This window comes from Esox lucius, chromosome 16, assembly GCF_011004845.1.
Source record: "Esox lucius isolate fEsoLuc1 chromosome 16, fEsoLuc1.pri, whole genome shotgun sequence".
NCBI lineage: Eukaryota > Metazoa > Chordata > Actinopteri > Esociformes > Esocidae > Esox > Esox lucius.
Window position 1 is genome coordinate 33,032,175 of NC_047584.1, and position 22,607 is coordinate 33,054,781.

General features: G+C 44.3%; 4 protein-coding genes across 7 annotated transcripts; 1 reads left to right on the forward strand and 3 right to left on the reverse strand.

Annotated features, from left to right (window-relative positions):
- cracdla (cracd like a) lies at positions 1–10,931 on the reverse strand. Its single transcript, XM_034286971.1, has 11 exons — positions 10,794–10,931; positions 8,356–8,471; positions 6,967–7,035; positions 6,512–6,632; positions 5,938–6,070; positions 5,596–5,760; positions 5,029–5,265; positions 3,675–4,896; positions 1,110–3,205; positions 800–920; positions 1–694 (listed from the first exon to the last, which is right to left on the reverse strand). The coding sequence occupies exons 3-11, from the start codon at positions 7,013–7,015 to the stop codon at positions 489–491; spliced, it is 4,350 nt and encodes a 1,449-aa protein (XP_034142862.1). The 5' UTR covers positions 7,016–7,035; positions 8,356–8,471; positions 10,794–10,931; the 3' UTR covers positions 1–488.
- A 357-nt stretch (positions 10,932–11,288) lies between these two features.
- Positions 11,289–15,085, reverse strand: mitd1 (MIT, microtubule interacting and transport, domain containing 1). The gene is made up of 7 exons (XM_010880554.4): positions 14,506–15,085; positions 14,338–14,439; positions 13,785–13,921; positions 13,271–13,357; positions 12,106–12,218; positions 11,871–11,931; positions 11,289–11,706 (listed from the first exon to the last, which is right to left on the reverse strand). The coding sequence occupies exons 1-7, from the start codon at positions 14,642–14,644 to the stop codon at positions 11,611–11,613; spliced, it is 735 nt and encodes a 244-aa protein (XP_010878856.2). The 5' UTR covers positions 14,645–15,085; the 3' UTR covers positions 11,289–11,610.
- Positions 15,086–15,258: 173 nt separating this feature from the next.
- Positions 15,259–17,282, forward strand: mrpl30 (mitochondrial ribosomal protein L30). 2 transcript variants are annotated; one of them, XM_010880555.3, is made up of 5 exons: positions 15,259–15,526; positions 15,673–15,750; positions 15,938–16,084; positions 16,377–16,450; positions 16,953–17,201. In XM_010880555.3, the coding sequence occupies exons 1-5, from the start codon at positions 15,482–15,484 to the stop codon at positions 17,083–17,085; spliced, it is 477 nt and encodes a 158-aa protein (XP_010878857.2). In that variant the 5' UTR covers positions 15,259–15,481; the 3' UTR covers positions 17,086–17,201.
- A 24-nt stretch (positions 17,283–17,306) lies between these two features.
- On the reverse strand, positions 17,307–21,158 carry txndc9 (thioredoxin domain containing 9). 3 transcript variants are annotated; one of them, XM_010880557.3, is made up of 5 exons: positions 21,057–21,158; positions 20,005–20,222; positions 19,810–19,928; positions 19,057–19,311; positions 17,307–18,709 (listed from the first exon to the last, which is right to left on the reverse strand). In XM_010880557.3, exons 2-5 carry the CDS (start codon positions 20,188–20,190, stop codon positions 18,589–18,591), a joined length of 681 nt encoding a protein of 226 aa, XP_010878859.1. In that variant the 5' UTR covers positions 20,191–20,222; positions 21,057–21,158; the 3' UTR covers positions 17,307–18,588. The 3 variants fall into 3 exon arrangements, with proteins under 3 accessions (XP_010878859.1, XP_010878860.1, XP_034142806.1); XM_010880558.5 differs by lacking the exon at positions 21,057–21,158 and adding an exon at positions 20,811–20,960; XM_034286915.1 differs by lacking the exon at positions 17,307–18,709 and having other exon boundaries at positions 19,053–19,311.
- Between the last annotated feature and the right edge of the window lie 1,449 nt (positions 21,159–22,607).

Genomic DNA, 22,607 nt, shown 5'->3' on the forward strand with positions numbered 1-22,607 from the left:
TCAAATACATAAACATTTATTCAATTAAAAATTACTGAGTGACAATTAATGGACGATCTGAATATGCCAATAACATGTTCCATCTCCCACCAACCCCAGAGTTTGGGACAGAAAACATTTCAATCAAAACCCTGAGAGCAAGAAAACATAATAATTCAGAGCCAGAGAACCAGTCTGCTTCATGGTAATCCCAAACACTAACATACAGCACAGACATCTGTTCACATACTCAGCACATTCAAGGTACGCAGATTTTATAGCAGTCGCTTGCGAGGTCAACTAAATTCCACTTAAGACTTCCTGACAATCTCACTGTCTTCCACTCTCTCTACATTTCCATTACGTTTCTCTCATTGTGTTTTCATCACTCTTACAACCTACAGTTGAGGAATTTTAAGCAGAATAAGTTTACAAAGAATATTTCCGGTATATTTCCCAATCCCATCTGCCCTCAACCCTCACCCAACTTCCTCAATGTTTTCCTTCCATCAGTCCATGGTCTTGTCATTCCAGGCCATTGACTTCCTCTTGGCCAGTTCCATCCAAGATGGCTGCCCGCCCACATCAGTGATGGTCTGCAGGGGGGATGAAGTCGAAGGGGATGATGAAGGAGACAAGGACGATGGCACGTTCTTCCTCAGCCATTTTTCCTCTCGGTCTGCTAGCCTGCCTGGCACTTTGGTTGGGCTTGATTCTGCGTTAAGAGGCCATTATTATGAGCATTGAAAAGAACACAATGGTTACTGTATAACATACAATTCAGCCTTTATTCCAACCAAAGTAAATAACATCATTGTACCTGGTCTTCTGTCGAGTTGAGCAACTTTAGCGGCTACATGTGTGGGCGTAGTTTTGGGAGATGCAGCTGATTCGGCTGTGGTTTGAGACTCCGATGTGGTTTTGGTTCTTCTGAGATCCATCTGTATGAGGGCAGAGGGTGACTGAACTGAACAGCAACATGTTCTCTCTATCTATCTGCTCCGTGGATAAGGTCTAAAATTGCAGGAAATGTACTTACATTTATCTCTATTCCCGACAGACGGTGTGTTGAGAAAGTACCCACCCGGCCCATTGGCCCTAAATGTCCCATTCTCTGATGGTGTGGTTACCTTTCTCCCTGCTGGAGGACTCCACTCCGTCTGTTTCTCTAGAAAGGCGGCCCTCTCTTCCAAAGTCCCCGGCCTGTCCAGGCCCACCTTCTTCTCAGCTGGCGCCACTTCCCCCTCACACCTCCCCTGGAGGACAGGGCTCCTCTGGCCTCTTGCCGGGCCTCGGACTGGGCCTGGAGTCGTTGCTGGGCCAGGCTGGGGCCGAAGGTTAGGGTTGACGCCTCGGGTGGTCCAGGGAGGCTGGCTGGGGATGGAACGCGGGCTTGAGGAGTGAGTCGACGGAGCCTCAGGCTCTGTGAACGTGGCCCCGGCTGGGAAGGAATGGAGCACGGCTTGAGTCGGTGTGGTGGCGCGCAAGGCGGGCTGGGTCGCTCGTAGGCTAAACTGCGTGGTTATTTGAGACACAGAACGTTGGGTAGATTGTGGCTGTGGTGGAGTGGTGGTTGGTTGTGTTGCCCAAGTGCTGGTTTGGTTTGACACCCGTGTTGAAGGTTTTGTGTCCTGTGTTGAAGGTTTTGTGTTCTGTGTTGAAGGTTTTGTGTCCTGTGTTGAAGGTTTTGTGTCCTGTGTTGAAGGTTTTGTGTTCTGTGTTGAAGGTTTTGTGTCCTGTGTTGAAGGTTTTGTGTCCTGTGTTGAAGGTTTTGTGTCCTGTGTGGAAGGTTTTGTGTCCTGTGTTGAAGGTTTTGTGTCCTGCATTGATGGTTCAGCATCTTTCTGCAGTAGTGTTGACTTCTGTGTCAGTGGTGTTTTGGTGGTCTGAACTTTTGTGATCTGTGCGACTGCAGCTGTCTGTGACTGTAGTAGTATTGTTGTGGGCTGCGACTGTGGTTGGTTTGCGGTCTGGGAGTGTGGTAGTGTCATCGTCTGAGGCGGTTGCGCTGTGGTCTGTGACTTGAGTAGTTTGGAATTCAGCGTTTCAGTCGTGGACTGTGACTGCGGTTGCGCTGTGGTCTGTGATTTTAGTAGTTTAAAGGTTGGTGTTTCAGTCGTGGACTGTGACTGCGGTTGCGCTGCGGTCTGTGACTTTAGTAGTTTAGAAGTTGGCGTTTCAGTCGTGGACTGTGACTGCGGTTGCGCTGCGGTCTGTGACTTTAGTAGTTTAGAAATCGGCGTTTCAGTCGTGGACTGTGACTGCGGTTGCGCTGCGGTCTGTGACTTTAGTAGTTTAGAAATCGGCGTTTCAGTCGTGGACTGTGACTGCGGTTGCGCTGCGGTCTGTGACTTTAGTAGTTTAGAAATCGGCGTTTCAGTCGTGGACTGTGACTGCGGTTGCGCTGCGGTCTGTGACTTCAGTAGTTTAGAAGTCGCCGTTTCAGTCGTGGACTGTGACTGTGGTTGTGCTGCGGTCTGTGACTTTAGTAGTTTAGAAATCGGCGTTTCAGTCGTGGACTGTGACTGCGGTTGCGCTGCGGTCTGTGACTTCAGTAGTTTAGAAGTCGCCGTTTCAGTCGTGGACTGTGACTGTGGTTGTGCTGCGGTCTGTGACTTTAGTAGTTTAGAAATCGGCGTTTCAGTCGTGGACTGTGAATGCGGTTGCGCTGCGGTCTGTGACTTTAGTAGTTTAGAAATCGGCGTTTCAGTCGTGGACTGTGACTGCGGTTGCGCTGCGGTCTGTGACTTTAGTAGTTTAGAAGTCGGCATTTCAGTTCTGGACTGTGACTGCGGTTGCGCTGCGGTCTCAGTGTGTGGTGGTGCCACTGTCATTGTGTGTAGTAGTGTGACTTTCTGGGTTTGCTCCACAATCTGAGCCAATGCCGGTGGTGGCGTGGAGGGCGGAGCCTGCTGTTGGGAGGGGGTCTGCATGCTGGGGAACTCCCGGGGAAGACTGTTGGTAAAAAGCTGCTGAAGGTCCCTGGTCTTCACCCACGCCCTGCTCATCCATGAGACAGCCGCCTGGGGGAGGGCCTGGGGGAGGGCCTGGGGGAGGGCCTGGGGGAGGGCCTGGGGGCCAGACGGGTGGTCCTCAGGTGCTGAGGAGGCAGGTTGGGCTTCCACAGGTGGGACAGGGGTAGTTTTGACCTCGTTTGAGGTAGCTGATGGGGTTTGGGCCACTTTAGGGAGAGGTAAGGCGGCAGGCTGTGCTGAGCTTCCCGTATCTGAGGGAGGAGACACGAGGAGACAGGAGGAGACACGAGGAGAAAGGAAGATTGACACACGATTCTGTCATGGTGCAGTAACATGTTGTAAATGTACATTTGAGTCATTTAGCTTGTGCTCTTATCCAGAGCGACTTGTAGCCTCTTTGTAGCCTTCAATGCTTTTGCCCACTAAGCGATCAGCTGACCCAACCACACAGATAGCTCAGAGCAATCAATAACGTGCTTCATCATCCCTATGGAGTTTAACATTCTTATTAATGTGTAACATATCTGTTTACTGGTCAATACCCATGATAAAATGAAGACTGTATATTCTGTAGAAGTGTAGCTCAGGGACAATGTCCAGAACTGACATCCCTATCCAATAAATGCATGACTTATGAAAATGATTTACCCACATAGCTGAGCTTCTCGCCATTTTAACCACATGGCTGAACATTTAGCATTTGTGTAAAGTGAGTCTTACCTGCTTCTCTGAGACAACCGGCTCTGCCCCTGGTTGCAAACAGAGTTGTGGTGGAATCTGAGGTGCCCATATTGATGTTTTTGGGCATGGAGTTCAGCCTGGTTGAAGGGGTGTCCCCAGTGGGTTTGGAGGCGGGGCTATAAGGGGCCGGGGGTGGAGAACCCACTTCTGCATCGTGACATTTCTTGAGACCAGCGGCTGCTTCCGCCCTGATGTGCAGAGAGAGAGAGGTGGAGCGAAGTTTCACACCGAATGTTGTTTTTCCATCTTCCTCCTCTTCCTGTGTCTCCTCCGTCGCTTCCACACCCTCCTCCAACTCCTCCTCCAACTCCTCCCCTTCTGAGACTTTCTCTGCCATGTCACCTGGAGTCATCACCTCTTCTTTTGGTTTAGCACCCCCGTTGTTCCTCCACAGGTCCTGTCCCATGTTCATCCCTCCCCACTCCCCCCCTCCCTCTCTTTTGGCCTCGGCCTGCTGCACCAATCCTAGGAAACCAGCGCTTCCAGTCCTGGGTCTCCCCCACTCCCTGGCAGAGTTGACAGAGAAGAGGCAGGGCCGAGTGCCTGGCCTCAGAGTGTCTTCTGGGGATAGTGGCGTTGTTTGACCTGGGTCCTCCTGGCCAGCAGGGGGCTCTGTGGTAATCTGACCTCCGGCCCGTGTCTCCAGCTTTCTCATCAGAGAGGATGTTTTGAGCGCCACCACTGAGGCCAGGGTGGATGTGGGCAGTGTATAAGCCACTGGGTCAACTTTGGGCAATAACTCCATGCTTTGGATTGCGTCTGGCATCCGGCTCTTGCTCAGGGCATCCCGTTTGTTTGGGGGGGGGGCTGGGGGCTCGGGGGCTCCAAGGGACGTTTTCAGGACTGGGGTCTCAGAGGGCTGTGGCTGTTCAGCTCCAGCTTTAGTTGAAGTTGGCTGGGCAGTGACAGGGGCAGGGGAGTCGTTTGAAACCCCAAGATGGGGCTGCTCATGTGGGGAAGTCTTGCAGGGTAGGTGGAGGTCTTTTGTGGAGGTCTTTGGGCATTTTAAAGCCTCTGCGGGACCCGACATGAGCGGTGTCAGCTTTGGAGGTGCAGTGGGCGTAGTCGACCCTTCTTGCTCCGTCTTCAGGATCTGATTTGAATGAGAGCGCGTTCTCCCAGTAATGGCAGCCTTGTCCTCTTCATCCTTCTCAGTCAAGTAAAAGTTGATGAGACTCTCTGAGCGTGGTCTTGTCTCAGTCTGAAGAGGGGGTTGGGGGTCAGGGGAGAGATTTTAGAGCAATCGTGTATCCAGTATTTTTAGACTCTGTGTATGTGTGTACCCCAGACCCTTGGGCACCACGTGCCGGCGGCTCTCCCAGGCAGGACTCACCGTGCTCAGCCGTTTGTTCTTGGCACAGGCCCTCTGGTTCCTGGGCTTGACGGACATGCGGTGGCGGGCAGCAGAGTTATCCAGGCAGGAGGTTAACTGGGCCGGGGTGCTGAAGTCCAAGGGAGGGAGCGCATGGAAGGTGTCAGAGACGGGGGCAAACGGGGTGAGGGGCACCAAACTGGTAACAGGAGGTTTGGGCATAGCGGAGATGGGACGGGATAAGGGTTTGGAGGAATCCTGTGGACAGAAAAACACAGGATAAACACATACAATGACTCAGCGTTTAATAACGAGTGATACAGTGGCTGAGATCAAAAACAGGAAGTGGTATGACTTGCTCTTCCTCCTCACTTCTGGCTTCTGCTAAACTCAGAGGGTTTTGGTGTCTGGGGGAGCAAGGGAACTGGTGAGGAACGGGGAAGATTTTTGTGGTCGGACAGAGGCTGAGGAGGTGGGAATGTTTAAGTATCATACTACTGGAATATACATAAACCGTTACATGCCAACTCATTGGTTTAATGGAGCTGAAATTGGAGGTTTGAGGCAGCAAGTGGATGTATGACATACCTTGTAAGATGTGGCCGGGGGGATTGTTTTTTCATCCACGGACATTTCGGAAGGGCAGTGCAGAGGAGTGTCATTCTCCGAGCTGTTCCCTAGGTCTTTAGGGCGTTTGATTGGCAGAACCAGTGGGGATGGGCCTAGATGCAGCTTCTGCTGCTGGAGCTTCATCTGGCCAATGACACATCATAGAGCTGTGGAAACCTACCTGGAGATCTGCTCGGTGGATCATTTACAGCCTGACTTAGACGACTGTGGATCCACTGGGTTCACTATGAAGTATGAGACTCCTTTCTAAAAGGGGGTTGGCTCTTTCTACAGACAGTTCTCAGGGGAATTCCGACTCACCTGGAGTTCTTTGATTCGGCCTGGGGAGTTCTCCTCAGAGAGAACTCTAGGCTGCTCAGGACAACGGCCATCCAGGTCGGCCAGGAAGATACTGTCGTGCGACAACGCCCGTGATCCCAACGTCCCTGAACACCTGGTGGAGGACAGGGAGATGCCCAGCAGTTCAGAAGGAACTTTCTGACCTTCATTTGGACTACAGATCCCAGCAGCCGGAAACAAACCAGGGATGAAAAGTAGACATCTGCAATCTGACTGGCTGAACCCAGAATGCAACAGTTGGCGTGGCATTATTCACATGGCACACTTATTACAACCTAACCGTTTATGTCATTAGGACACTACACACATTCTCCCTGCGTTCAACCCACCAGCCAGCCATTAAAACCTTGCAGTCTGAATGAAGATTGATATCTGTTGTAATCCATGGTGGACACAGGGGCATCGTCCTACAGGCACAGTAGTGGAGATATGGGTGAAAACAGCACCCTCTACTGGCCATTAGAGGCTTGACTTAACAGAAGCATGGCTGCTTTTGGAACCGCTGTCCTGGAGGAAACACTCATAGCACACTCACAGGTTCTCAGCCGTTTCCTCCTCCTCCGTGATGTCACTGGCTGACTGGCTCAGTTTGGTGTCCGTCTTGGTCTTTCCAAACAGACGTGTTTTCAGGGTCTTCAGCTTGGACTTGCTCCTCCCTAAAGGAGACAAGCTGTGGTCATGACAACCAGTGTCCAGATGCATTCATACTACCACACACCTCCACTGCCACAGATACATTTCAAACTCCTCATGCTACTTAACTTACTGATGTTTCACAATACGCTATGGCTTTCTCAGTCCCTAGACCGATCGATAGAAAAATGCTTTTGCATCCCTCCAATGAAGTTCCAGACGCTCAGAGAATCAATTGCAAGGTGCACTGAAGCTGTTCTGGCGGCTCACAGTGTCCCAGTGCTCTGTCTGTCATGTTATGTTGTGTTTCCTTTACGTTAGCAGTCAATTCTACACACAGTTTTTCCAGGGTCTCACCTGCAATGTCATCGGCACTGCCCTCCCCATCTCCGGCAAAAGACTCCATTGCTCCTTCCTCTCACCAACCTAAAATCCAACATGCAGGAGAAGCAGAGAGAAAGGGGTGGAAAAACCCACAAACCAGCGAGACAGACGGGCCCACGGAAGCAGCTAGCGAGAGACGCCAGACGTCAGAGACGAAAGACAGAAGTGAAGACGCTGTATTTTAGACAGAATGTACTTTCTACCACGGAGTTTAAGATTAAACTCAGTGCTGTCCAGCCATTCTTGTTGACACATTGTGATAACTAACACCTAAACAGGAGGCTGCCAAACGCTCCACCCAAGCTCAAAGGTTTATTGGTACTTAATCTACAACCTTCACCTTCACCCAGTCAAGACAATGACCAAGGAGCACATTCCTTCGCCAAACAGACAGAGGACCTTCATCGGATCATTGTTGCAGGACATTTAAGAGGTTTTCAGAAGTCTGATATTTCCACCTTGAAAGTTTCAACTGGATTTCTGACTCCTGAACTTCCCTCTCGATTGTATTAACCCCCTCGTAAATTTCAGTTAAAACCACAAACTGATTCACACTTCCTGTTGAGATTTCCACCATTAGATCTGCCAGGATCAATCAATGTTTACAACTTACAGATGGCCGATAAATGGAACACTAACATGTGGAAAAGGGCAAGTTTATCACCGGTACCACACACACACACACACACGCACACACAGCTCGGTTGTAAAGTATTGATGTCTACACAATGTCCCCAGAGACTGATAACTGGAGCAATATTCAGCCTGATTCTGAGTTCCTATAAGACCAAACCTAAAGAGTCTTCTGACTGACTTGATATATGGGTTAAGTCAGAAACATTACACTTTTATGGCTGTCTCAATTAACCACCACAGTATCCTTTTGGAAATAGTTGCAATTCAACACAACCTGGAAGACGCTGAACACAGTCCGTGCGTAAAGAGGTAAATTCAGATGTAGCACGACTAGCAGTGCCACATGACCCCAGAGAGAAAATGGTGTCTAAAGAAACAGTGCCGTTCTCCAGAGAATCATCCAATCAGCCCAGGGAACAGCAGCACCAGAAACAGGAAATAATCTGCAGGATTACCAACATTGCATGGAGATCCCTGTATGATTTCACAGCCACATAATCCCACACACAAAACCCCCAGATTAACCACGAACTTCCAACGTCCCTGGTCCCATGTCACAGCAGTTATCTACGAGCAGTGTTCAAACATGCACTGTGTTCACATTGATAACACAAGCACAAACACATTCTGCAGCAGCACACTTGGTATTACGCACCTTGGTTTAAAGGCACACTTAACTGTTGCTAAACTAAATCTCCCCAGCGACAATAACGGCTGTTTACTCACCCTATACTAGCAGACACCCGTACTGCCCAGTAGAAATCCCTCCCTCCATCCTCCTCTCCCACTCCTCTTCTCCTTCTCTCCCACTCCTCTTCTCCTTCTCTCCCACTCCTCTTCTCCTTCTCTCCCTCCTGTCTTCTCCTGGGGTCAGAATATGCAGAGTGAGAGACAGCAAGAGAGACAAAAAGGGAGACTGAAAAAGAGAAAGAAAGAGAGAGAGAGAGAAAGAGGGAGACAAAGAGAGACAGGGAGTGACAGAAAGAGAGAGACAGAACGAGGGAGACAAAAAGAGGGAGACAGGGAGTGACAGAACGAGAGAGTCTATTACATTAGTAGCACACTGTGGCACATTGTGGTAAGCTTCTTATGAAACACTAACCTCATTTTAGGCCCAGAAACGAGGAGAGAGGGAAAATAAAGCTCCAGTTGGAAAGGGGACAATACTGCTGATGACATCAGTTAACCTCAACATTACCACCACTAGACATTACCACAATTAAACATTACCACCATTAAACAATGCCACCATTACAAATTACCACCACTAGACATGACCACAATTAAACATTACCACCATTACAAATTACCACCACTAGACATTATCATTATTTGACATTACTGCCACTGGACATTACTACCATGGGACAGGTTGGACTGGGCTATCATAAAAAAGTGTGTGTGTGTGTGTCACAAATACAGAGAGGGTGCAATATAGTGTGTGCTAGTATGTGTGTCTGTAAATAAAGTTATTCTCGATTGTTGACAACTTGGGGGAAAGCCCTGTGTAGTTACCTATTAACAATGAGAAGCTTTTGGATGACTTTGAAGTTCACTGCTCAGTTTAAAACCATCGACACCTGGACTACGTCATTTCCCAGCTCATTTGCCAGGGCCTATTGATTTAACCTCTACATGCGCGTCAGATGTAAATGAAATCCAATAGAGCCTATGGGAAATGTAATTGTCTGCAACTTTCGGCGTATAGCCAGGACAATAAATGGTGGCACGGGATTTGCATGTCCACGCACAATTCAGGCGCTGTGGGTTTTGCATGATTGATCTTTGAAACGAGATAAACTGTTCAGTCAATTCCTTTGTAACGTCACAGCTACGGTGCCTGTAAAAGCCCTGTCCATATCAGCGGTCCAAGCAACGTGCTGAAAGATGACACCTCCCTCTTCTCCCATCCAAATCCAGCAGGGTCCACTTGCATTCTAAAATAGAATATGAATTTCCCTCTGAATTCACTGCAACCAACATGGAGTTGAGCCATTTCTATTCTGTCTCCATGGGATTTGTTGAGCAGCTTGGTCCAGGAATATAACATACACTATATCTGTGCTGTGCTTTAGGGTGTCTGGTGTGTAAATCTCGCTTTCCACTCTCACAGGACCTAGTCTCAGCGGGGACATCCAGACCACTTCTCACTTCCCATATTCATCATCTATCTCTCTGCAGTCTACTGTACTTTCATCTCATCAGATAATACTCAACCTGACATCTAGCAATGGACATTTTCGTAGTACTTCCACTGGACTGACTGACCATGACAGTGTAAGAAAAGTGGACTTATAAGCTTTTCTTGCATAGTGATGATAAATCACCTTCTAACATAGAATGACCTATTTTGCATCTGATGTAGGCCAATGGTTTTTAGCATTTTCTCTGCAGACTCCAGGTGGTCTGCTAGGTTCTGCAGGTGATCAGTGAAATATAAATAATTTTAGATTAACTTATCAATTAAGAAATGTTTTTGAGAATAAGTCTAAGCAATTTCACACATTTTGACATTGTGGTAGGCTAATCAAAACCTTTTTTCAAGGTGATTTAGTGGTTTCGGTAACTGTACCGTTTAACTGTACCGTTTATCTATGCTAGTTTACTGAGACTGAAGGCAGCACAGACCAAACCATCCATCCAATAAATTACTGTCAAGACTAAGAAGCAGATCAAGATGACTGTCATTCATTGCTTTGGAGCGTTATCCGAGGCCAAGCCGCCGGACCGAAGGATTATATTTTCCTCATTGCTCAACACAGAGGACCGCTCATATCGAGATTAAGGCCGATTATAGATAGATTTTAATCCAAACCTCTGCAAGAACTCGGATATTCACTGAAACTATTTTTTTCTAATGAAGAGTGGAGGATGAAACACCCCCTATATACAAGTAATGGTCCACGTAGCCAACTAAAACTTCATTATAACTCATTCTGCCTTAACAATTCCTTTATTTAAATAATATAATGCAAATCGGGGTCAATGTCTAGCTCACCTTGACGACAACGTACCATATATGGTACGTATCAAACTCTCAAATTAAAATCGGATAACTATTATGCTACCTATTTTAATAGGTATGCACAACAGTGAGTGACAAAGTTAATTAAATGATAGAATTTGGTAAGGAAAAACTAGTCGTTATAGCAAGGTTACTTTACCCCAGGTCCGGAAGGTCCGGCGTTGAAGGAAATTATCTAAACGTCATAGTCTATAACTCCAGCGCGTGTACCGCTGCTCACAGATGTTTCACCATCAGTTCACGACGTGCACTCGTGTCCCCTCCGTCCAACCTAATGTCCATCTCACAGTCATAACTGAAGGGTATTAACCCTTCATCTACTGAAAAGATGACGCCCAATCAAATCCTCGAGGACCGAAATATAAAAAAACGTTCGTTCAAATCCAACGGTGAAAGCCCCAGTTGAAATGATGCACACGTAAGAATAATACATTTTGATAAGTTAAAAGCCAAAGGATTACATTTAGGCTACTCACTAAATATTCTGTGAATTATTATTTGATTTTTAATTCTACGGTAATTATATGAAGTCTCCAATAGATGGCGCCAGGTATTTTTACAACAGAAATGAAATAACGACCAAAATATCTAAGCATTTTAAATATGTAAACTTTTAATGAAAATACATACATGTTTAATTTAAAAAAATACACGTAAAGAAAATATTAAGAAAAGACCCAACGATCTTTAGGATCCTCCATTCAGGTCCAAATAATTTAAGAATGTACTTGGCTATAGCAAGGAACACCCAAAGACGATTGATCATGTAGTCTAAAGAAACATGTAAGCAGTTACATACGATATTGTCGAGTTACGTATTTTATAGGCACACACAAGGGGAGAGGGGACCAGCGTCTCTGCTCCAATGTGCTTGTCCACACCTATCTCTCAAAATGGAGCAAAGTATTAAGCATTACACTGGGCTGGCATGGTCACTGGGGTGTATAGAGACGGTTTTATTGTGTTTTGGTGTGTTTGCTGTGGAAGATATCCACTGTGGTTTCCTGGCACTGCCTCAGGTCATAGTCACAGTAGCCGATTGAGAACCGACCCTGAAGGAGAAAAGGAAAGAAGAAAACAGGACAAATGTTGTTTCAATGCTGAATTAGAACAAGCAGCACCATTTAATAAATGCCACATCTTTGATCTGTCATTATTTTTGAGGACATCAACTGAAGACTGAAGAGGAGAGAAAGATCCATAGTTGAACTCTTGCCTTCGGTTTCTTGAAGTAATCCAGTCCTCTTCCTATCTTGATGATCCAACCGTTGTCCAATCTAAGGGGGATTACGGCCATACCATCATGTTTATAACACAGTGATTATATGATTCACCCTCTGCCATAAGATACTTGAAGGCCCTCGTTCAACATCTTCCATTAGTGCTAGCCAGTATTGCCAAGCTAAGCCACTGGCATTCCGGAAATTGACTGGTAGAAATTGATGATGCACCTGATCTCCCTGTCGTGAAAAGTGGAGTAGTGGATGTCCAGGCCCACCCCCTGGCTCTGGAGACTCTGATGGAGCTCTGACAGGGCATTGGTCTGCTGGGAGGAATTGTCTGCCTGCAACACAGACAGGAGTGTATCAGGGAAGCTGCATCATATTAGAGTCCTGTGTAAATAATAAAACAGAGAAAATACATAGAGCCAGTTCTAAATTTACTCAGTTATGGCATTGATTGATAATGATAATGATAAGATATCATCAGATGACCCAGTTTTAGGGTTTCAGAACTCTGCCAGAGAGACAGGAGAGGTGAGACAGAGGGGCAGTTATATTGATGGGAGAGTTTAGTGTTGGGAGAGGTGAGACAGAAGGGTAATTATAGTGATGGGAGGTGAGACAGAGGGGTAATTATAGTGATGGGAGAGGTGAGACAGAGGGGTAGTTATAGTGATGGGGGTGGTGAGACAGAGGGGTAGTTATAGTGATGGGAGAGGTGAGACAGAGGGGTAATTATAGTGATGGGAGGTGAGACAGAGGGGTAGGTATAGTGATGGGGGAGGTGAGACAGAGGAGTAGTTATAGTGATGGGGGAGGTGAGACAGAGGGGTAATTATAGTGATGGAGAAGGTGAGACAGAGGGGTAGTTATAGTGATGGGAGAGGTGAGACAGAGGGGTAATTATAGTGATGGGGAAGGTGAGACAGAGGGGTAGTTATAGTGATGGGGGAGGTGAGACAGAGGGGTAATTATAGTGATGGGGAAGGTGAGACAGAGAGGTAGTTATAGTGATGGGGGAGGTGAGACAGAGGAGTAATTATAGTGATGGGGGAGGTGAGACAGAGGGGTAGTTATAGTGATGGGAGAGGTGAGACAGAGGGGTAGTTATAGTGATGGGGGAGGTGAGACAGAGGGGTAGTTATAGTGATGGGGGAGGTGAGACAGAGGGGTAGTTATAGTGATGGGAGAGGTGAGACAGAGGGGTAGTTATAGTGATGGGGGAGGTGAGACAGAGGAGTAGTTATAGTGATGGGGTGGTGAGACAGAGGGGTAGTTATAGTGTTGGGGGAGGTGAGACAGAGGAGTAGTTATAGTGATGGGGCAGGTTTCTTCTGTTCAGGAGGTGTACTTGCTCACAATACTATAGTCAGTTATTAAGTTAGTTAGTCACCTCATCCTGAGAGGTCAGGAGGTGAATCCTCTTCACCTTACAGCTGGCCTTCAGCAACATCTCACAGAACCTCAGGAAGTTATACAACTGGGGGGCAGAGGTCAAAGTCAAAACACCACATGACCAAACCAGCATTCAAATAGAATAATGTCAAATCAACATTATTTCTGACTTTGCAAGAAATGCATTCAAAGGGTTAGACTTTGGGAGGAAAAAAATTGAAAATGAAATACATAAAGTATTAAAACAAACATAAATATATACAGCTCCGGAAGAAATAAGAGACCACTGCACCTTTTTCTTTCCTTTCCAAAAAAAAAAATCATTTTTTCGACTTTTTTGGAAAGAAAAAGGTGCAGTAGTCGCCAAATTTTTTTTTCCAGAGGTGTATAGTACCAGTCTAACGTTTGGACACACCTACTCATTCATGGGCGGTTCTATACATAACTCCCCAGTACATTACCTTGCTTCATCACCTGGGGAATCTGTTTAATAAAGTTCACTGCAAAATCACCTGATGAACATGTCGTATGTAAGGGTCCTCTACCCAAACCTCAGTGAGGCTCCCAGTGATGTAGGGCCTGAACAGAGACTCGTAGCTGTAGCCTGTAGCATCCTCTGCTATCCTGATCTGCTCATGGTACTTCCCCTCTGTCAGAGAGGAAGGAGGGACAAAAAAGAAAGGATGGAGAAGAAAGAAAATAAATGTCATGTGGACTACTATGCACCAAAGTGGAGTTTATTTTAATTGTATTTTTTATCAAAGACAGGTATCCTAGCAGTTAGTGCATATGACTAGTAACCCATGTGGCTAGATCAAAACCCTCAGGGTGAAATGTGAAAATGAGTAATTCTGTGCCCGAGCAAGGCAGTTAACCCTAACTGCTCCCAGGTTTTAACAGGGAATGTGTTTTCAGTTAACTGACCTGGTAGAACAAAGGCAAACCAACGTGCCCTGCTCAAGGGCTGAACAACACATTTCACCTTTTTGACTCAGGATTTGAACAGGTGACCTTTTGTAAAATGTCACAACAACACACTAACCACTCGGCTATCTACTGTTTTACCTTCTTTTAGTTGGTTCACATGAACTTTGATCTGTTCTGCTCGCTCCATGTATCCCTTTATTTTCTGTCTGTAGTGGACTTTCTTTGAATCATCCTTGACAGCTGTGAACAGACAAGTAGATCAGTTAAACAATTGTTACACCCAGAAGCAAATGTTGGGTTTATTACCTTTAAGCACGTCCATCAGCAGCTGGATCCCCTCCTGGTAGCACACTAGCGACTCCTGGAAGCGCGAGGTCTGGTCCAGCTCCACTGCCCGTTTTAGCACGGAGATTGCAGAAGTCTCCATACCAGGGACTTGAGCCATTATTTACTATCCGGTAAAATTAACTAAGATTTGGCGAGATAGTGGATATTCGTAATTTTCTCAGTTACAATTCATACATGCTTCCCTTTAGTCGGTCCACAGCACAGCTTTAACTTCAGCTTATTATACAAAGTGTTTTTGTTTTTATCCGGGCATCTCTTCAATTGCAATGGCAATACAACACATCAATAGATCAATCCCACTTGTATGGCCTTGACTAAAATGTACATGGTTAGATCATATCTAAACCATAAAAATAGTTAACAAAATAAAAAATCAGATGGCGGCAAATAAAATAAAAAACTTGCAGAACTGGGTTTAATTGCTTTCGTCCTTACAGAGGTACGCAACAATAATAATTCCCCCAAGCAACACATCTACGGAAGCCAAAACGTCTAAATTTTATATCAATGTAAATACGTGCTAATGAAATATTTGTGTGAAAACAACGCAAAGAGATCGTCATAAAATATTACATAGTGACCGCCCTTAGCGTTTAACTCGGGTATATTACTGAAATCATGTTTTTGAGTTAACAATATTGAAAGACATGTTGGAACTATATTGAAGAAGTTTAGGATTTGTACGATTATATTTAAAAGTGACTATAATGCTGACAATTTCCGTTTCCGGTGGAAGGAATAAGCGTTAAACGTGAAACTTGGAATCTTTATTTCGGCTAGTATTCTGAATTTTCCTGTTTTATGCAAAACGAAATCGTAGATAAACTACACCCACTGTTGATCTGCAGGATTCAGTACACTATTGGCGGCCTTCTATGACGGTATTTGCCTTGTAACCTTGGCGTTTTGCGCTCCTATCAATAGATGAGTAAATATGGCAGTCTTGCGTCGTGGGATTTGCGTATCTTCACCGATTCAGGTATTATTAAAGTTATTAAAGACAGGCAGGAAACTAAGCAATCTGTTATATGTCTTGTTATTGGAACATTGTAGGATAATCGGACCGATTTAATTCCAGTGTTATGTAACTTTTCTCTCATTCATGTGCATATTCTTTTTTTCTAGGCTTTAACAGAAACGACGCCTCTGCCTTGGTTCATTTCATTCCGCAGCAAGTTCACAAAATCGCGTATTTCTCAAGAGGTAAGGGCTGGTGCAAGTTCTTCAAGGGCATGCCCATTAATTCTAAATCTAGTGAAGGCCTCAACTGGAAGCAGGTTTCTTACCTAATGTTGCTAACTCGTTGGGCCATAACCTAATAGCAAAGTCCATTGACATTTTATTTTGAAACACCCAATGACCAGTGTATGTTTTCTTCCCATATCTGCAGTTACTGGACCAGTGGTCTCAAGAACATGAGAAGTATGGCGGCAACCCGGAGCAGCCGCATAAGCTGCATGTGGTGACGAGGGTCAAGAGTACCATGCGCCGGCCGTACTGGGAGAAGAAGATGGTAGAGGGACTCTGCCTGCAGAAGGTGGGCCTCCTATAAGATTCATTTTATTTGACCGTTGATAGGTAATCACAGTGACACAAACCATGCACCGTTTTACAAAAATAAACCTAAATCGTGTCACACCTCTGGGGTAAGCTGGGTAGTGGGCAGTACTACCCTAAAGGTAAAGTTTGTGAAGGTGTTTACTGAAGACCAGAAGTTGATTCTAAGATTCCTCTTCCCTTTGACCTTTCAGCATTTGGTAGTATGAGACTTACAATCCTGTCTCTAACATGCTTTTGCTGTGATTATTCATTGTTCATCTTCTACTCAGGCAAATGTACCTGTAATTCACAAGAATATCCCTTCGGTCAACAGCCAGCTGAAATTCATCAAGCATCTAGTGAGGTAGGACAGCTCATTACTTATTAAATATCTTAGCTTCTGTGATGTTGATGTTTACCCATTGAATGTATGATCCAGAAAAGGATGACCAATTAAATGTACCAGAATTCATTATATTAATACCCCTAACTACTTCCCAACTTGGAGAATGTGAGGGGAACATGTCAGTAAATTTAATAGGATACCATAATAAATACACAAATTAACCATTCATTTATGGGTTGTGGTTTTTCCATTCTCCTAACAATACAGTGTAAAATACCTGTTCTTCTGAACACTGGTACCGTGCCCTCCAGTATTAACAGCACACTTAGTCAGTGTTATTAAAAAGGCTGTGGCTTAATGAGAAATAGTCTTATGTAAAATCTCAAACACGTCAATGTACTTCTGGAGGGAACTTTGCTTTAGCTGCCATTCCTGGACCTGACTGAAGGTTAGCCAACAAGGGACAGAATACCAGCAATGAATACAGGTGACCAACACCTCCATTTTGTCCTCCATTCAGGATCCAACCACTGAAGCTTCCCTATGGTCTGCCTGATGAGGAAGACATGGCCGACACCTACCTGAACAGCAAGGGAGAGCTGATCGTACGCCGCCTCCTAAAACCTTTAGAGCCCAAAACCATTGAGTCCTAGACACTTCAAGCCTGTAGAGCCCAGAGTCCATGTACCTTTGTTCATTTCAGAGAAACACTTCTATATCCTAGACCTGTCCTATTATAGTTCTAATAAAACAATAACATTTACAATTATTTAGTTGACATATACTATATTTTTTTCATACTGGCCGTACATGTTAATTTTATGTATAAAATGTCCACAGAATAAAGGTTAAGAAAAATGCAACAACGCACCGGTGCTGATAAGCATTTATTAAGATCAACCAAATTTCAATAGAACTCCAAAACCAGGGGTGTGTTCATTATGCCAAACAAAAACATTTCCCCAAGCAGAATTGAACACAAAGAAAACAGAATACCTACATTTGTCCATTAGAAAATACTTTTGCCATCACATTTCTTAACTAAAATGTTTTAGTTTTGCCGAATAAATACACCCCAGGGGTTTATTCATTCGACCTATTCTGTTGCAAATGGAATGATTGACAAATGTTTCCATTGGGACAAATTCAACTAAGTCACACTACATTTCCTTCAGTTTTTATGTTTTGCAACAGAATGAATTCACCCCTGTGCTACTTTCACACACTGACAGGACTGGGAGGGCAGCAGTAGTGGAATGTCCTTGGCACTTCATTGTTGCTCGCAACAGCAGTAGTTCAAGGCTCGTTCTACTCAGATCAACAACACGGATCAATGTTAAAGGGGAAGTTTAAAATGTTTTACCTTATTTTCAGTCTGATGGTAGGTGCAAATATGGATTTATGAAACAGTGACACTCTCTATAGAAATACTGGTCCAAGACATTAGGAGAATGTCATTTTCATTGGGATGACCCAGGAAAATGTGACAACCTAATGCCTCGAATGAAAAACATTAAAACTTTAGGGAAACAGACTGAGAATTAAATCACATGTAAAAATTAGTTAATCCCTTTAATTTAGCTGGCGATAATGTGGCTCTTCCAAACGGTGAAATGAGTCCATATGAATTTCAAAGTGGGTCATTATAATTGAGAGCAGCAGTCTGGGGTTCTCCAGTCTACGGGCCGGTTCCACAGACACTGAGAAAGCCTAGACTAGGACTAAAAAATTAAGTTCAATAGAAAACTCCATTGATCTTGTTTTTTAGTCCTAGACTAGGCTGAATCTGTGAAACCAGCCCTAAATGTAATGAATTGAAACATTCCTGCACAGAACAAGCATCCTTAGCAGAGCCACTCCAATTAAACGTAAGTTCAGTGGCTCAGTCAGGAATCCTCTTATTTTCAAGTAGGAAATAAATGTTGAATGAAAAAGCACTTGTGAATATATTAAACTAAAATGTTACACAAACATCCATCCACTCACTACAAAAAGCAACTATTTAATCCCTAACAGAATTTAAGTAATACACAGAGCATCACAGAAATTCTAAAAACGAGGAAGGACAGGAAATAAAGTACACGTGGGAAATGGTCCATGGTTCTGCCGGGTAGTGGGAAGTAGCCCTGAGAGTGTGACCAAGGTTGGCGGGTCTTCTAGTCATCTTCAGAACCAGAGTCTGAATCGTACCCTCTTCCTCTGATGGTCTTCTTCTCCACCTTGGTGAACTTTGACCCAGGTTTCTGTGTCAGGGTGGGAGGCTCCATAAGGTTACCGCTGGGAGAGAAGATCCGAGGGGTGTTAGGAAGAATCACTTGACAGAAACCGATTGAGTTGAAAAGGCACAGCGCACTATTCCTCAAATAATAACGGTCTTGAAATGTGACAAACACCTCAATCAGTTTACCACATCACTCCTTGGGCCACTCCAGACCTTTCCTATTTATAGTCCCAAAAAAAGGTCATTAAACTAAAATATTTGACAATTGAATCTGTTGTACCAGCTTACGGTTAAAAACCTAAATCATCTGTGGAGGCCCGAGGAGGGGTTTTGGAAACTGACCTAGAAAAAAAACCATGTAAACTTAGTGTGTATCTGTAAGGGAATTCCCCCATCGGTTCACCTGTAATTGATGATGTCGGAGCATCCCAGTCTCCACTCAAGAACCTCTGTTGGAAACTCATCTGTGTTTCCCATGTCAGTGAATCCCACCACGTAGTCCTTGGTCTTCCCATCCTTCACCAATGCCAGAGTGGGAATCACCTTAATCCGCAGTCTCTCGGTCAGGAACGGCGCCTTGTCCACATTCAGTTTGATGAACTTGGTCTCCAGGTGCTTCTTGGCCAGGATGCTTAGGTGCTTGTCCAGAATTTTGCATCTTTTAGAAGGCAGCAGAGAGAAGACCGTCAGTGATGCAGAAAAGCTTCTAGTAGTATAAATAGTTTTATTGCATTAAAGTTTTACAGGGCAATACATCTCCAATCCTTTTATTTTGTTTGAGAATGTAAGCTCACTTAGGACCTGTTCTAAGTTAATTTTGTAGGACAAAACCAGAAAGAAAAATTGTAATGTTGCTGTAGAGATCCTTGGAGGAGGTTTTGGGGTGGCAGATAGCCTAGCGATTACAGCGTCTGACCACTGCTTTAAAGGATGCTGCAACCAAACAGTCAAAAGGGTGGGCCTTCTAACTTCATTGGTTGAATGATCTGTTACCAGGTTGGTAATTGGCTGATTTCTCCTGATGACTCCATCAGCACATTCATTATATTGACATTGACCACTTTAGCACAAATGTCTGGTTAAATGGAAACAGATGCTATATCGCATAGATACAAAACCTCATAAGACCCCTGTCTGTCTATTTTATGTTGCCAACCTGAAGGTGGAGTCTCTGTAGAAATGGCAGACGACGCGATTGCTCTCTTTCACCTCCGGGAAGAAGTCTTTCTCACTGGCAATCTCCTTGTACTCCCCGTGACCTTTAGACAACCATTCCTGAGAGAACAAACCAGTGTTCATTAGTCATCCACCACATTGCTCTTCTTAGCCTGAGCCCCCAACCTCCACTTACCTGCTTCTGTTTCTGGGATTTCTTGAGGGCCTCTAACCTCCTCTCCTTCAGCTTTTCCATCTCGTCGTCATCCATGCGCTCCAACTTTCCCAGCTCGGCATCTAGCTTCTCCTCAACCATCCTGGCTGACTGCAGGACCTGTTGCTCCAGTGCCTTGGCCATGATTTCCATAGACTGACTCGCCATGACTAAGAGCTGCACGAAACCTCTGATACTCACTATGCCAGAGAGAAAAAGGGATTGGCAAAGAGAGGATGAGGGGGGCGGTCAGAAGAGAATGCAGAACTTCAGAACGGGCTAGTGTCCATGGTAACGACACACCTAATTGACGGTTAAACGTGATTACAAACAAGTCATTCAATTAACCACCTTTTTTCAATTTAAAACTCGTCATTGAATAAAACCTTAAACCAAAAACTATTTAGAGTTGCCATTTGATGACACTGACAAATTATTAAACCAATCATTCAACCAACTAGCTGCAGGCAGTAGTTAGTTAGGAACTGTAAAGCACTGTAGTGACTAGTGTAACTAACTAGGTTTCTTACTAGTAGTACTATCCGTTAGCTAGTTTACCATTGACAAGCTAGCGAGCTACTGGTACCACTACTAGCTGATGCCGGTAGACAAAGTCCCAGTCTTATAACCACGTCAACTAGTCAATATTAGATGTTTATTAAACACGGTATTCATCTCACGAGTCTAGAAAATGAGATTATTGCATACACTTTTTACGTGGCGTGCTGTAATTGTAATGAACAGGAATAAAATTACTGGCGTCGTTTTAGCATAGCAAGCGGTCTTACCAATTGTAGAACAGCTGGGCTAGCAAAACATGTAGTGTCTGCGTGACCACTGAACACTCACTAACAATAGCTAGCTAGCTAGCATAACTTACGCTAATGTTGGCTAGCTGGTACTGTCTACCAAGTTACGTGAACACAAAGAGACGTACAAAAAACACCCCACGCACATGCACAGACCCTCAAGACCACAACAAAAAGTAATCACTTCATTCGCACGACAATTACCAAGCAGGCTAACCTACTCACCAAAAACGGCCCCTATGTACAGACACAATACCAAGCCACTGTAGCCTACGCATATGTCTGCAAACCGCTACGCGCGCCGTGGACCACGCAGGAGACGTGAAGCACGTACTTTGACCAAGGCTTTGCGTCACAGTTAAATAAAAGAATAATTCTACTTGTCAATATGCTCCGTAAAAATACAGAAAATATATTACTAAGGTAGCACACTTTTTCAATTACATCGTTTATATAGTATTTTAGTGTATAACCAAACCGTTTGTTATTATAGGCAAATTATTGGCCAAATAACACACGTTTGCCCGGTGACTCAAAGAAAATCATACCGACCTACACACTTCTGTGTCAGGCAAGAGGATGATGGATTTATTTTATTCTTGGACTTTAAGAAAGCTTTTGATATGGTGGAACATAACTTTATTTTTGAGTGTCTTGAACATTTTGGATTTGTTCACAAGTTTTCTGATACCATGAAAATGTTATACTGTGACATTAGCAGTTCAATTTCCCTTCCTCATGGCACCTCTCAACGTTTTAATATAGACAGTGGAATTCGTCAAGGTTGTCCTATCTCGTCTTTTTTATTCATTTTAGCTGCTGAAATGCTGGCCATTTTGTTTAAAACTGATGGAAACATCTACAGGTTGAACGTTATGGATAAATCTCTAATTATAAGTCAACTGGCTGATGATACAACTTTATTTCTCAAGGACAAGCAACAAATCCCCATGGCTGTTGAACTGATAAACCTTTTCTCAAGTGCCTCAGGTTTGAGGCTGAACTTGAACAAATGTGAGCTTATGGCCATACATGACCATCCCCTAGATTTACTACATAACATCCCTGTAAAAAGCACAGTTAAGTATCTAGGGGTCTTCATCACAAAGGATGAAGAGGCAAGCATTAAACTCAATATTGAGAACAATTATGTTAAAGCCAAAGCTGTTCTTAATAGTTGGCTCCAAAGAGACCTGTCCATATTTGGAAGAATGTTTCTAACCAAAGCAGGAGGCTTATCTAGAATATATCCTGTTTTGTCTCTAGCTATCCCACCCAAGTATATTAAAATGCTCAACCAAGTTAATTTAAATTATATTTGGAAGAATAAAGTTTATTATATAAGGAAGGCTGATGCTCTGAACCATATGAGGAAAGGGGATTGAATGCTATTGATTTTGATTGTATGAATGGCATGTTAAAACTGAAATGGTTACAATCTTTTCTTTGCAATTTGGATAGCCTATGGTTTAGTGTCCCGGTTTCAATCTTTAACACTGTTGGAGGAATAGACTTATTACTTCAATGCGACTTCAGTATAAACAAGCTACCTCTGAAACTCTCTTTCACCAACAAGTGCTTTTTTTTAAAATTGGAAATTGGCATACAAACACAACTTCAACCCACATAACGCACCAATTTGGAATAACCGATCTATATTATACCGTAATAAAACCATATTCTTTGAAGAACGGATTAGAAAAGATATTTGGTCTGTCACAGATTTGTTGGATGACCGTGGTAATATTCTCAGCTAAAATAGTTTTATGCAAAAAT

Bases quoted from the DNA above. Each gene is read 5' to 3' on its own strand.
- cracdla (XM_034286971.1), bottom strand. From the start codon at position 7,015: ATGGAGTCTTTTGCCGGAGATGGGGAGGGCAGTGCCGATGACATTGCA. The intron at 6,633-6,966 runs GTGAGACCCTGG...TGTCTCCTTTAG, and splicing joins CAGTGCCGATGACATTGCAG to GGAGGAGCAAGTCCAAGCTG. The intron at 695-799 runs GTACAATGATGT...CTCTTAACGCAG, and splicing joins TCAACTCGACAGAAGACCAG to AATCAAGCCCAACCAAAGTG.
- mitd1 (XM_010880554.4), bottom strand. From the start codon at position 14,644: ATGGCTCAAGTCCCTGGTATGGAGACTTCTGCAATCTCCGTGCTAAAA. The intron at 14,440-14,505 runs GTAATAAACCCA...GTCTGTTCACAG, and splicing joins GCTGATGGACGTGCTTAAAG to CTGTCAAGGATGATTCAAAG. The intron at 12,219-13,270 runs GTGACTAACTAA...TCTGTGTTGCAG, and splicing joins TCCTGACCTCTCAGGATGAG to GCAGACAATTCCTCCCAGCA.
- mrpl30 (XM_010880555.3), top strand. From the start codon at position 15,482: ATGGCAGTCTTGCGTCGTGGGATTTGCGTATCTTCACCGATTCAG. The intron at 15,527-15,672 runs GTATTATTAAAG...CTTTTTTTCTAG, and splicing joins GCGTATCTTCACCGATTCAG to GCTTTAACAGAAACGACGCC. The intron at 15,751-15,937 runs GTAAGGGCTGGT...CCATATCTGCAG, and splicing joins AATCGCGTATTTCTCAAGAG to TTACTGGACCAGTGGTCTCA.
- txndc9 (XM_010880557.3), bottom strand. From the start codon at position 20,190: ATGGCGAGTCAGTCTATGGAAATCATGGCCAAGGCACTGGAGCAACAG. The intron at 19,929-20,004 runs GTAAGTGGAGGT...TTGTTCTCTCAG, and splicing joins AATCCCAGAAACAGAAGCAG to GAATGGTTGTCTAAAGGTCA. The intron at 18,710-19,056 runs GTGAACCGATGG...CTTCTCTCCCAG, and splicing joins TCCGACATCATCAATTACAG to CGGTAACCTTATGGAGCCTC.